This window comes from Conger conger, chromosome 4 (genome assembly GCF_963514075.1).
Source record: "Conger conger chromosome 4, fConCon1.1, whole genome shotgun sequence".
Lineage (NCBI taxonomy): Eukaryota > Metazoa > Chordata > Actinopteri > Anguilliformes > Congridae > Conger > Conger conger.
In genome coordinates this window covers 28,853,648-28,868,481 of record NC_083763.1, presented here as the reverse complement: position 1 = coordinate 28,868,481, position 14,834 = coordinate 28,853,648, and the positions used below count along the sequence as shown (strand labels likewise).

Here is a 14,834-nt window from a genome sequence, read left to right as displayed (position 1 = left end):
CAAAAAACTTTTTGAATGAATCAGGGCCAGGGACACTACCGAGTCCCTCTCTCCCGAAAAACTCACTAAAACACTTTTCACAGGCACTTATCCGTATTTTCTACAGTCGATGGTCAACAGTCAGACTCTGAGTGTCCCTCAAAGTGCCATTCGGTCACCAAAACACACAGTTGGTCACACGCACACACTGACACACACTCCAGCCGTTGGTTCCTCATCTGAAGATCCAGTGAAGCATCCTGGTATAGAGACGGACTTCCTCCTCCAAGCACAGGTGCAAACCAAACATTGTTCAATGGCGGGTGGGTGAGAGCATGGGCAGGACAACAACACCCAGTGAGTTAGTCATCTGCACATCTACAGTTGGCCCAGCAAATCTGCTAGACTGCAATAGATACCAGGCACTAGCCGAGGCCTGAGAACCCATCAAGCTCTTCCACTCAATAAGCGCATCTAAAGTAACGCCGGATAAAAGTTCCACCCTTCATTGCGCTCTGTTCAACTGGCATGAAGCACATATTTGTGGTTCACCCACACCTGAGCACATTAGACAACAAAAAAGTTGTATTCATACAAGGATACTGCACTGTTATGAACAGAGCAAATCTAATGTAGGCTAAGTGTTTGCGCAAGGGTGCATGCATGTGTGTGAGACAAAACATTTTTTTTGAGCACATAAAAAGCGAGAGTACATCTTTAAAGAATACCGCGACAGAAAACAGTATCAATCCAATCTGAATAGAACATACCAGTTGAGAAATGACACCATTTGTCATTATCATTCCTTTGCTTTAGAGACGCGTAGGCCTACCTACAACACTTACACTTGTAAGATGTACAGCACATTGCTGATACAGTATGTTGCTCAGGGGTGCAGGAAGTCTGACACCTGGGATTAAACCTGCAGCTTGAAGCCATCCTCAGGATTTAGAATACCAGCTCCTTAACCACTGCAATAAACTAAAATAAGAAAGCGGCAGGCAGGGGGTTCTTTAGTACAGTATGTGACCCATATTTCTGGAGTGGTACACCGGGCGGGAGGGTATGTGGAAGCAAGAGAAAATAAATCCCACAGGACCTGCGTGAGTGACTGAACCATTTCCACACAGAAAGAGGCCTTGTGTTATACAGAACACAGTGAACGCTAGCCTCGCTGTGCAAGCTTCTGTCGAAACGGAAGCGTAGATGCAGGGAACAGACCCTGGCCAATCACAGACAAGTCGTGAAGTAGGATACCATCACAGCCCTGCCAATACAGCTCAGTTGAACACAAGCCTGCTGTTCATATGGGCAAAAACAATCCCATATGGCCCATCAGCCATATGCAGTGCCCTGAGAACAAGTTATTGATTAGCATACTTCTACACAGCTGAAAATCGACCTAAAAACAGCAGTTTCTGAATGGTAAAACATATGCCATGAAAAGGGCTCTGATTTTGAATAATGCTGTCTCGTATACATTTTTCAGACGTCGTGTAAACGCAGGATTATACTTTTTTCACGGAGATAAAGAGAGAAAAAACGTAGGGGGGAAATATATCGTGTTCTATAAACTGATATTTTGAGGTGTTCACAACGGCAATCACCCAGAATTGAACGATAACAAAATTACTCCCATTTCTTAGAGCCATCGTCTTTGGGTCTGATACTTTTATTGTTGATAGATCATAATATTTACACAGCCGTTGATAGCACTGAAGAGAATGAAAAGTCTAAAACGAGATGTCACGCTCTACCGTAGATAGCTTTTCTAAGATTTTATTTGTTTTAAGTGCGAGTCGTCTTCTTATTATAGCCAATTAAAACTCATGGATAAAAATTGAATAAATACTGCTTGCGGTAGAATTTTTTTAAAGGTTGGTACTGCGGATGTACTATGTATATAGTGCACTGCATTCCGAATTCAATTTGCGATGATACTAACCTCCTCCGCGACAAGCCAAAGGTCAATGGAAAGAGAGAATTATGTATCTACATTTTTCACACCCACCGTGGAAATGTTACTATGTTATGTTGCTAGCGTGATCACTAAAGATGCTGTCTTGCTATGTTAATAGTTTGTTAATGTCACTATGATGCCCTGAATAAAAGTTTGCAGGTCTGGTTTTTCCCTCTACTTTGCTGTGTAGGCTACATCTCAGCCGAATAATAAGGGCTAATTAGGACGAACAAGTTGCCCGTCATGACTCATGAGCAGGACGCACGCAGGGGGGTATTGCATTGTCGGTTTGGGTTTATGTGAAGGCCGTGCTCTGCTTGTTGCGTAGGCTTGCGTAGTCTTGCTGTAATATTGATTTTAAAAAGAAAAACACATTTATATAATTGTATTTTTATACCACCATAAGGCGGTAGATTTTGAATAGTTTTGGGGGGAACCGCATTACCTTACAGTAGGCTAGTGATAGGGTTAGAATATATTCGCTGGAGCGAATATATTCCGCCATGTATTCTGAAAAAACCTACCAAGGCACCAAAACATTACCTTACTGTGCCACGTGAGTTATAAGTTCCATAATAAAATTATGATGATGATTATAATTATTGAGTTGACGTATTATGGCAACATTTTGTATTGATTTATCAGAACACTAGTGGGTTAGCGCAAAAAAAAATGTAAACGCCCTGTGTTCAAAGACGTAGTATACCATGGGCTTCCCCAACCACTGATCTTTTGAGCCAATTCCAAATGCCTTGAGCATATCGCAAAAGTACCTAATTGCACTGTAGCGACGACACGTACTGCACATTCAAAACAGCAGCATGTAGCCTCCTGCACTCAGCGGTCTGGATTTATTTTCATGTCAGGCAGAGCGTTTTATGGAATTACTCATCATAGCCCACATAAGTAGCTGTGAAGATCAGGGGCCGATTCATGTCGACGGATGTTGGAGTAACACAAAAGCTCCGCGCAGCCTGTGTGGGAGGGGGGCGACCCTAGCTCCACGCCATGCGTCGTGTGGCCCGGTCCACCTCCCCTTAATGTCCCTGGCAACAACCATGCCGACATGCCACAATATGGAGCGGAGTGGGCCACGCGAGGCGTGCCTAATGTCGTTACCTCACCAACAGGCGTGTTGCCGGGCCCCTGCGGCGCACAAAGGCATGTGCGCACGCGCCGTGTCCCCATGGTTACCACTTAGACGAGCTATTTTCCCTTCAAATGCAACCATGGCAACCACACACCCCAGCAAAAAACTTTTCAGTTGGGGAGCGGGGGTGAGGGGAGGGGCCAAGGCACCAGGCTGCATGTTGGCGACACCAACAGGGTGTAAAAAACCAGAACTGCTGGAAAAGAAAAATAATAATAATCCTTAGCAAAGTCAATTTGGTAAGTAAATGGAACTCATTCAGCTTCTTTTAGCAATGTAACTGAACAGCACATCAGGATGCATATACGGTACTGCTGTTCTGTATCTTGGAAGTAGGCCATTACAGCCTTACCCACTCCCCTAAGGGAAATCAGTCTTTAAGACCAAACCACTTCACGGAATGAGCAAGAAGAAAAAGTAGTATTATTCAGAGAGGTGTCACAGTACTAATTAGATTGAAACACACACATATGAAAATGGTTTTTAATAGTACCAAGCCCCAATCATACCATTTTAAGCACCCTCAAGCTTTCAAGCTCCATCTTTGCTTTGATGACAGACAGGTGCCCGAATACAGAGACTACAGTATTGGGTTGCCACTCCTGACCCTTAATGGGAAAGGGGTGAGGGTGGAAGAAAGGGGTGGTTTCCTTTGGGGCTCCACCCCCTCACAAGGCCCAGGGACAATCTGAACAGATGTGGAAAGTGACACGTGGCCTAACGCAACACTCCGAGGTACCAAGACCATCAGGCACACAATAACTCTGCCGCCGTCACTCACAAACACAAATTAACCCTTTCTGCTCCTGTAGAAAGGGTTCATCTCCTTTTCGGTTTGTCCAACACTGTTGCGTGTGGCCCTGAAAACGCAACAGAGCAGCAGGGAGAGGCAGGGGATGGACACGCCTGTGGTGGAAACACTGCATGCAAACTCTGTTGTAATTCCAGTTACCACATGCCGCTCCCCTCACTTTGGGGGGAAAAAAACTCTCCAGCTATCCAACTATGACAAAAGAGCAGTGAATAAAATATATTATTTTCCTTATGATGTCCAGTCTTTGCAGTGCAGGGGCTATTTGAATATCAGTACGTCAGTAAAGGTTTAAACTGTTTGAAAGACAGGTCAGAAACAAATGCTCTGTCATTTACAATATTGGCAGCGATAATTCCTATGATGCCATTTCTACACTTTATATGAAGTCTGTATCAAAAACATGTTGTACATTGGAGCATGTGCAAGATATAAATGTTTCCGCCATTTTGGGGGCAATTCAATTTGAACAGTCTAGTAAAGAAGAGGTAGTGTCAGTTTGGCTCAATACACAGAGACTATTTGAATCTGAATCATCTAGGTGCAACTTCTTATTCCCCTTGCTTTCCCCTGTCCTGTGCAAACTACAAAGCCCTGTCCACACCAAGAGTAATTAAAGACTGTTTACTAGGGACAGTCTGACACATCTTAACTCACTTACTTAAAGGTATTGTGTTTTAATCCCTCCTCAGACACCTGCACCTTTATTTCTTGTGTATATTTAGGGAAGCCAAGTTCAGGCCTGTTTATTCAGATATCTGTAGCTTTAAGAAGCTTGACCTAAAACTGCATGCAAGCTTCTATAGATAGTGCCCCAGGCTGTTGTAAGACCATTTACCTCCGATGCACCTTTTCATCAACAGCCAAGATGAGCGACTAGAAAACGTGTTGTATATGGTCAGACTGGAGATGAAACGCACAAACCTTTGCTCTCAGGGTGAAATATCAATTTAAAGTTTGCCTTTAGCTTTAGTGTTGGTTCGAGCATCTTTCACTGTGTCGTCTTATGGCGCATAGTGATCGTATCGTTTATTATAACGTTACGTTGAAATGAGGCTGCCTGCCGAGTATGCAACATTTGATAAACCTTGCTCGTATGAATATCAGTGTTAATACATGTGCGTGCAATACAGCCACACAATCAATGTAGTTAGTATTAAAGCAGGGCACTGGCTGCGTTCTAGTTAGCCTATTAAGGGACTTGAATTAATATCATGCAATACACTCATTCAAACATAGCGTCAGGCATCGGACAAGCAGCATAGGAGCATATACAGCTTCTGCGTCATTATTAGTATAACAGTGAACCAGTTAGGTTTTCAGCAGCACGGTAAATGGTCCCACAGCCAAGACTGTTCACGGCAAAGACTTTACGCAATTACGCATAACACATACAAATTGTCAAATTATTGCAGCTCGTTCGCCACGTAATACCGAGGACGTTATTACCAGCTGAACTACCAATTCGCTCATTAGCCCAACTGACGAGTTAGCTACAGTAGGCTATACCTTGTCCAGGTAGCTGTCAATTGTTCGTTGAGGTTGCTCGCAGTGTTGCCAGCCTTTTTCGGTAACTTAGATGAGTCTTGCTTTGTGTGCAGTCGTCCCGTCCAGAAACAGTTCCGTCATTTACTCTATTTCAAGAATGAGTCCAGCTTAATGTTTCATCCTGCATTATACCCTGTATGCACCGACTCTTCCCGTGTTAGAGTAGCCTATTAGCCAGCGTCATTGCTCTCAATTCCTCGCTCCTTTCGCACATGCTCCCATTCAGTCAACCCACTCTTAAAGGAACACACACAGCGTTTTACTGACATGGAGAGTAGGCCACGGAACGGACAGTTTGCGACCAGTTGCGATCCAAGATGGCACTCTTCGATTAGCCTTTGTAACACATTTGTTTACATTTACATTTCAGAATGAATGTTACCCATCTCCAGACTCCCAGAGATGGAAAATCCAGGTTCATAAAGTAAAAGTTTCAAGTTAAAAATCACTATGTCATGCTCTTTCCTCACAACTCCCTTTTCTAACATTACTCTCTTCCTTGTTGCGCATGGCGTTGGTTTTCTGAACACCTCATTTTCCATCTTCCACCTCTCACACTACTTTGTACCTGCTTCATGCTTTTCCCCGCAATTAAAACATACAGCCTAGTTAGCTTACAGTCATCCTCTGAACACCTGTCATTTCCACAACTTTTACATCTGTGCACGGGTTTCCGACAAACAGCTGCCCCGTGTCCATACTCCTGACACTAAAAACATTCTAAAGACATCGATGTCTTTAAAAAAGGATCCTTTCACATGCCCTCACCATACTTAAAGGTACAATAGGTGATTTCGGACTACTAACGGTCAAGAGAGGAATTGCAGCCACAAATACCCTCAAACCACAACACTGTGTATCCCACCCATTCCCTTTGAACGCTCTGAAGTTGAAACACCATTGGCTGTGGCAGTTAGAACCAATTTTCAACCAATGAGCTTGAACTATTATACAAGTATAGATGCTTTGATAGAGTGCCCATTTTGAAACCCGAATTTAAGGACTATAAACACAGGTAGCGGGGGAGTCCGTGAGCCTTTTTCAATTATATAAAGGGATTTACATTTGTCTTGAAACAATATTTGAACACAAAAATCTTAGCTATTGTACGTTTAAAGTCTAAAAACACGATTTGTGTAAGCTAGCAGTCAAATTCCAACAAGAGTGGTTTGAAAATTTGGAGACTCTTATGCTCTATCGCCCCTACGTGGTCACTAAACAAAACTACAATCTGATTTACTCCGCAAAGACAGCTGCAGTGCTGTGGACAATGTGTGAATGTTAAGGCTCAAAAGAAAACACAATAGCCTATCATTCAAAACATAAAGAAAATTCAAATATATTATATATATTATATATATATTTTAATCATTGACATTCGGGGGCATAGATAAAAATGTGGTACTGTGCCTAAAAGATTAAGAAACCTTAAATTCTTAAGACACTTTAAATTCCCTGTTTGGCACATAGCCTATTAGGTTTGTGAACACATATTTTAACGTTTAAACATATTTTTACAAGGTAACTACAAGGTACATATAGGTTACGTAGTTTACAAATATAAATATAAATATAAAAATATTAAACGTGCCTCGTCCTTATATAATCACTTACTGTATCAGTCACCCCAAACGTCATCCCCAAGATCGGGTAGACCACAGAGTTGGAGCTCATTCCGTCTTCGGTTCCAAGTAGCGACTGATGTAAAAGCGCACACCAGTGATTCTACTGCAGGGCCTGCAGTACTGCATTGCCCACAACCCCCTCTTTTAATGCCAGCTGCTAAATGGAAGGGAAATGTACAGTACAGATTTATGAAAAATGTTCACATTCACTCAAGTAGACTACGTATACAATTGTTATACAAATACAAGGTTGCATTGCAGCATTTAGCTTTACGGCACTGTTTATTATACGCTTAAGCAAGCAAAAGTTAAGTAAATAAAATGTAACGTCCGGGGACTGACACAGATGAATCGCTGTTGGGTTCCCAGCATGCCGTGCGTTCTGGACGGTCTTTCGGGTGAGCGAAATACTGCTAAATGAGCAATATTTTAATTAACTAATCGATTAACTAGATTGGTGAAATATGGTACAGAAAACCTGTATATATGTAAAATACATATGTGTTGACCTGTACGGAATTGGGGGGCAGTTGGGTGACTATCGGCTTAGTCGAAATGATTAAGTAACGTGCCAGATTTTGAGCCAACTATTTGTCTTACTTCCTCCTTAGCAAAGTTAGTGAGTTTGTAATAGCTATAAGTACTGTTGTAGAACCCCGCTAGGCTACATTGGTGTGAAGAGGTGGTTTGAAGAGATCCTAGACCATCATAGACCAGGGATAGGCTATAAACCGGGGCCTGAAATGAGAATGATATTTCAGGCTTTCCAGAACCAAGTGCTGACTTCCCAAATGGAGTAAGAGGACTGAGGCTTCTCCTACCAGGGGCAAGATTGGCAACGCCTGCACATCCAGCAACCCAGAGGAAGCGGAGAACAGCGCAGCCAGCTGAACAAGCAGGGGATGGCAGCAGGATATCCTGGCGGAGGAGAGGCAGATGGGCACAGACACCCCTGGTCGGTGGAATGCCACCACGCCATGCTATACATGAGTGGAATTACTGGAGCCCTACCTTGCCCAAGTGCCTGCTCGATCCTCCCCTCCCAGCCCATGGGTTTCTGACCTTCTACGTTCCTCCAGGCCAAGCCTACGTGCAGCTGAGAGGAAGTGGAGGAAATCAAAAGACCCGTTGGACCTGTCTTCCTACCAGTCTCTCCTGGCGGAATTCTCCTCCGCTATCACCACTGCCAAAAGAAATTACTACCAAACAAAAATCCAGAACTCCACTTCTAGCCCTCGTCAACTGTTCTCCATTTTCTCCTCTCTCCTCAGCACACCTCCCCCACCATCTCAGTCCTCGCTCACTGCTGATGACTTTGCGGTATTTTTTGACAAGAAGGTTGCAGATATCCGCAGCACCTTCGAGACCACCACCACTTCTATGCCTGCCTCCATTTCTGTGTCTGCCCCCTGTTTCTCCTCTTTCTGTCCCCTTACAGATGCTGATGTGTCTCACCTCCTGCTCTCCCACCGCCCTACTACTTGTGCCCTGGACCCCATCCCCTCAAACCTCTTTCAGGCAATCACGCCTGACATCCTCCCGTTTGTCACCTCCCTTGTTAACTCCTCTCTGTCCTCTGGCTGCTTTCCCTCATCATTCAAGAGGGCCTACATCACCCCGCTCCTAAAAAAACCCACTCTTGACCCCTCCTGCATTCAAAACTACCGTCCGGTATCTCTCCTTCCTTTTCTATCCAAATCCATTGAACGAGCCGCCTCCAACCAACTCTCTTCCTTCCTCTCTTAGAATAACCTGCTGGACCCCCACCAGTCCGGCTTCAGACCTGGCCACTCGACGGAGACTGCACTCCTCTCTGTGAACGAGTCCCTTCAGGCTGCACAAGCAACCTCTCTCTCCTCTGTCCTGATCCTTCTTGACCTCTCTGCAGCATTCGACACGGTCAACCACTCCATCCTCTTAGCCTCCCTGGCATCTACAGGGATCTGTGGTACAGCCTTAGAGTGGATCCAATCTTATCTCTCTGGCCGGTCCTCCCAGGTGTCCTGGGCTGGAGGAGTGTCAACCCCTCGCCCCCTTGTTACAGGAGTCCCCCAGGGCTCAGTCCTCGGACCCCTCCTCTTCTCCATCTACACGAGATCCCTTGGCCCCGTTATCTCTGCTCATGGTATCTCCTATCATTGTTATGCTGATGACACCCAACTCTTTCTCTCCTTCCCCCCATCAGACACACAGGTCTCTACCCGTATCTCCGCCTGCCTGAGAGACATCCAGAGCTGGATGGGCAACCACCATCTAAAGCTCAACCCAGATAAGACGGAGGTGATCTTCATCCCTGCTTTAACCTCTCCCTTCTCTGATTTCTCCATCTCACTAGGGGATACCACAGTGACCTCATCCCCTAGTGCAAGAAACCTTGGAGTGGTGATGGACAACAGGCTATCCTTCTCCAAGAACATCGCTACGGTGACCCGGGCGTGCAGGTTCTTCCTGTACAACATCCGGAGAATCCGACCCTTTCTCACCACCTACTCCACTCAGCTCCTTGTTCAAGCAATGGTCCTATCCCGCCTGGACTATTGCAATTCTCTGCTGGCTGGCCTTCCAGCATCTGCCATCAGACCCCTACAACTCATCCAGAATGCTGCAGCCCGTCTGGTATTCAATGTTCCCAGACATTCACGTCACCCCCCTGCTCAGCAACCTCCACTGGCTGCCTGTTATGGCTTGCATCAAATTTAAAACTTTGGTGCTCGCATACCAGGCAGTTAAAGGATCAGCCCCTGAGTATATTCAATCCCTTATCAAGACCTATACACCAACAAGACCCCTCCGTTCTGCCACTTCGTGCCGTCTGGCGCCTCCCCCTCGCCACACCTGCACTTCACGCTCACAACTGCTGTCTGTCCTGGTCCCACGGTGGTGGAATGACTTCTGACCTCCTTCAAGTGCAGACTGAAGACATTACATTTACATTTACATTTTTGGCATTTGGCAGACGCTCTTATCCAGAGCGACGTACAGTTGATTAGACTAAGCAGGAGACAATCCTCCCCTGGAGCAGTGTAGGGTTAAGGGCCTTGCTCAAGGGCCCAACGGCTGTCCGGGATTAGAACCAGCGACCTTACATGTCCCAGTCATTTACCTTAACCACTACGCTACAGGCCGCCACGCAGAAGAAAAGGCCATATGAAAACTATTGGTATATGGCATGCCAAAAACTTTCACACCACTGAGCAAAGTCACAAGAAAGAAAAACGGTAGTTTCAGACATGAAGTCAGGTCTACTAATTGACCTGTGCTGGTTTCTGCTTGGCGAGTTGCTCCTTCCTTGCTCTCTGGAATGTCAACATGCACTCCTTAAAGGCCTGCACCTGGGGCTGGCACTTCCGCCAGTCCTGGCGCTCTGCCATACACTCCTGCACAGCGTAATGGAGCTCCGCGCATCCCGTCCTGGAGATCATCTGGTCGACCGGGTCCTCCTCATCCTCACTCGGTCTGCTGCGGTCGTGTGGCGAGGAGGACGACGACGCCATTACGACTCGATTCGCTTTTCGCTTCTAGTTTTGAGTTCGTGCATCACAGTCTGAGAATGCCCTCCACCACGGGGGGAGATTTAGGGAAAGGACAAGGAAGTGTGTCACCTCTTCAGGCTACACCTTTCCCTCCCCAACTCACAATCACTGTGATTAGCCTTAGACTGTAATGGCACTTATGTATAGATATCGTTACTTGTATAGGTATTGTTGTTTTTATTGACTGTTGTTGTATTCTAGCTGCCAACAGTGGTATGCTAGTTTGAAAGCTGATTGTACTCTTCAAGGGTTCTGAATTTCTGTATGTTTACACTAGGACTCGGAACTGTACTGTCCTCTCAGGTCTACTTTTGCACTTGTTCTTGTGATTGATTTGCACTTTGTTGTACGTCGCTCTGGATAAGAGCGTCTGCTAAATGCCACGTAATATAATGTAATGTAATGCAGCTTGCAGCGTGGAATACCAGATGGGGCGCTGAATAGACAGCTGTCTGTCTGGCGTTGGCACTAGAAGGGAAGGCCCTCGAGATCCTCCTCAACCTAGGTCCCACAGACAGACGCAGCTACCCGGCCTTCACCCTGGCGCTAGAATGGCGATTCAGGCAGTGAGCTGAGGCCTTTAGCAGAGCGGATGAGGGATCATGATCAGCTGGAGGCGGAGAGGGGGAAAGAGCCTGAGCTCGTTTGCGGCTGACATCTGGTTCTACGTGTGAGGTGGCTACCCTGAGTTCAACGCGACAGCCCAAGAAGAGCTGGTTCGTACAAGCCATCACACCTGAGTGGCTAAAGCAGCATGTTTGCTTGCAGCTAGGTGCGACGAGAGTGCAGCGCCTCCAGCCACCCCCTCGGCTGAGACTGTGCAAACATGGTTGGACCTGTGGCAGCATAGCTGTGAGGGCCTCGATGCTGAACAGCAGCAGCTCCGCACCCTCCTGAACAAGTTTCCTGACATTTCTGTATGCAGAGATGAGGATTGCATGCAAACCAGGCTGGTCCAGCATGTCACCGGCACCACAGCCCCCATCCAGCTACACTCCCATTGGCTTGTGCTAGCAAGGCAGCAGGTGGCAGAGCAAAAGATCTAAGAGATAACAGTAGCAGGCATTATTGAACCCTCCAACAGCCCCTGGGCAGCCCCGGCCATACCCATGGCCAAGGAAGACTCCATCTGGCGGTTCTATGTCGACTACCAACGTCTCAATGACACAACCAGAAAAGACTTGTAACCACTCCCCCGCTTTGACGATGCCCTCGACCACATTGCCGACTCCAGATGGTTCAGCTCACACCACCTCTGCAGTGGCTACTGACAGGTGGAGCTGACCCGAAGATGGCGTTCACTATCAGCCAGAGCCTGTAGCAGTGCAGTCATGCCTTTCAGGCTCTACAATGCGCAAGCCAACTTTGAGGGCCTCTTGGAGAGAGTGCTAACCGACGTGCCCTGAAACCACTGTGTCATATACCTCAACGACCGGAGACCAGGTCTGGGTGTGTATTCCGTGCTGCAAGAAGGGGATGTCCCCCAAGCTCACCAGTCACTGGGAGGGGCTGTACCAGGTCCTAGCCCAGGTCTTGGACATTGTTCACCAGGTCAGAAGAAAGGATCGGGACCCACTCCCATGGCCATGTCACAGCCACTCGCTCATAGAGGCACTCGTTCCCATGGCCACCGGACATCCTGACTTACCTTATGTGACTCGCTCCCCCGTACGCTCAACACAGCAGCGGCAGTTGCCGCAGCATCTAGAAGTCTTTGAACAGGACTCTAGGGCCATCAGGGACAACAGGGGCAATGTAGCATCCAGGGATTGACATTGACGAATCGCTGTGGGGTTACCAGCATTCCCTGCGTCCCAGATGCTCTGCCAGGTGACTCTAACCTGCTAATTGAGCAAAGTTTTAATGAAACTGTTAATTTAATCGTTTAACTAGATCGGGGGGGGGGGGGGGGGGGGGGGGGCTATAAAATGGTGTGTACTGTTCAGAGACTGACTGCTTTCCTGTGTTTCTGCTTAATAAAGTTGTTTAGCTTGAATTCTATTCATTGTCAGTTTCATCATGGAGCCCCGTCATGCTACAATATGATGAAAATTTGTACTGCCAATTTAGATGGAGAAAGTGTCCATTTAGCAAAGCATTATTAATAATATCACAAAAAAATTATTAGAATGGAAAAAATAGCTGGGTAGAGGTTTATTGCAGAACAGGAGAATCTTTTACAGACTGCAACAGCTAACTTATTTTGTCCAGTCAGATTACACAAATTACTGACACCAATAATTCTCAATCAACAGCAGAAAACCTAAAGCAGAAATATCATATGACTACATAAAACATTTTTATTACAATGAAGAGAGCGGATATGACTATTCAGTTAAAATTCCCATTTCAAAACATTACAGGCTTTTCATGCATCCATGCAAAAAATACCAAGCATCATACAAACTAATAAAATAATATATAAAAATGATGGCAAAGACCTTTTCTGAAAAAGTATCATATGTTTAACATTATTGAAGGCACTGCTCCCAGTAATACTTCAGGATTACAAAAAATATGAAACAGTGAAATAATTTTTTCAAACTATTTATTATGTTACCAATTAAGTTTGTTGGTTTGCTTACATAATTGTGGGCCTAAGAATATAATCAATACACCTTAAACCAATCAAGTGCTGGCCAACTCCAGTAGGCGCATTAAGTAAGTAAGTATTTCTGTAGCAGATGATTTAAACTGCCACAATTATTTTCATAAAATGGAATTAAATTTCACTAAAGGCTGGCTTTGAGATTTTGGTATCAGTATAAAAAAACATTACCCTCTACTCAAATCAACAGACCTTCTGAAAAGTATAATAATAAGTATAATAATCAATAATAAATGAAGCCTGCAAAATAAGGTATTTCTCAGGGAGTTATTTGGCAAAGAAGGCATTGAAGCCCCTGCTAACCCACATCATCCAGTTTTAAGCTCATCATGACAACAATATTAAGCAAAAAGCTAAATAATAAATATATACAAATTCTGGGAAACACTGTTCTTGATAATTGCATACAGTACGCAATTACATTCACACCAGTGAAATATGGGAGGCACTGCTTCCGATACAGTATATACATGGTGGTAAGCAAAAGGTACCATAAACCTTTTTCACATTATGGAAGACTCTGCTTCCGATAATACTTCAGGATTAGAAATACAATGCAACAAATCACTTCTTCCAGAAACAGCCCAATGACCTGTTCATAAGTGAACTGAACTACGGTAATCTAAGCTAATTATCGTTTTGTATGTCACCAATTAGGTGTGTTCAACCAATCTTTAACAGAAGGCACTGCTTCTGATAATCTCATACAAAGTTAAGAAAATACAATTTATAGTGAACACTGTCACTGATAAATATTCACAGACACATTCTCAATGACAAACAGTGATATTCCCTACTTCACCCCTCTTGCTTTAAACCAAGAGGTTATAAGCCCCTGCTAGCCCACATCATCCAGTTTTAAGCTCATCATGACAACAATATTAAGCATAAAGCACATTTGTAAAGGAAAATAATAAATGTATACAAATTATGGGAAACACTGTTCTTGATAATTACATACAGTACGCAATTACATTCACACCAGTGAAATATGGGAGGCACTGCTTCCGATACAGTATATACATGGTGGTAAGCAAAAGGTACCGTAGGCAATTCTTCCAGAAACAGCCCGATAACCTGTTCATAAGTGAACTAATCTAAGATAATGATCATTTTGTATGTCACCAATTAGTTTTGTTCAACCAATCTAACTTCTGGCCAAGTCCAAAGAACAGAACTGTTTCGAGTAACAGCTGTGACACGTATTTTTGTAGAAGATGCTGCTTTAAAAGCTGACAGTATAACCGCCATAATTATGGAAGGCACTGCTTCTGATAATCTCATACAAAGTTAAGAAAATACAATTTATAGTGAACACTGTCACTGATAAATATTCACAGACACATTCTCAATGACAAACAGTGATATTCCCTACTTCACCCCTCTTGCTTTAAACCAAGAGGTTACACAAATCCATTTTCAGTGTCCATGTGCAATAGCCAACACATGGCTGCAATGATGGGTTTGATAGCTGAAAAAACTTTGGACCAATTAGAAGAGAAGAATAAGGCACATAAGCCATACGGTACATGGGAGAAGAAAAGCAGAATTTCACAAAATGGAATTAAATTTCACTAAAGGCTGGCTTTGAGATTTTGGTATCAGTATAAAAAACATTAC

General features: G+C 44.6%; 1 protein-coding gene across 1 annotated transcript; it reads right to left on the bottom strand.

Annotated features, from left to right (window-relative positions):
- Positions 1 to 10,318: 10,318 nt before the first annotated feature.
- LOC133126581 (cytochrome c oxidase assembly factor 4 homolog, mitochondrial-like) lies at positions 10,319 to 10,567 on the bottom strand. Its single transcript, XM_061238924.1, has one exon. The coding sequence runs from the start codon at positions 10,565 to 10,567 to the stop codon at positions 10,319 to 10,321; it is 249 nt and encodes an 82-aa protein (XP_061094908.1).
- Between the last annotated feature and the right edge of the window lie 4,267 nt (positions 10,568 to 14,834).

Coding starts and splice junctions, on each gene's coding strand:
- LOC133126581 (XM_061238924.1), bottom strand. CDS start 10,567: ATGGCGTCGTCGTCCTCCTCGCCACACGACCGCAGCAGACCGAGTGAG.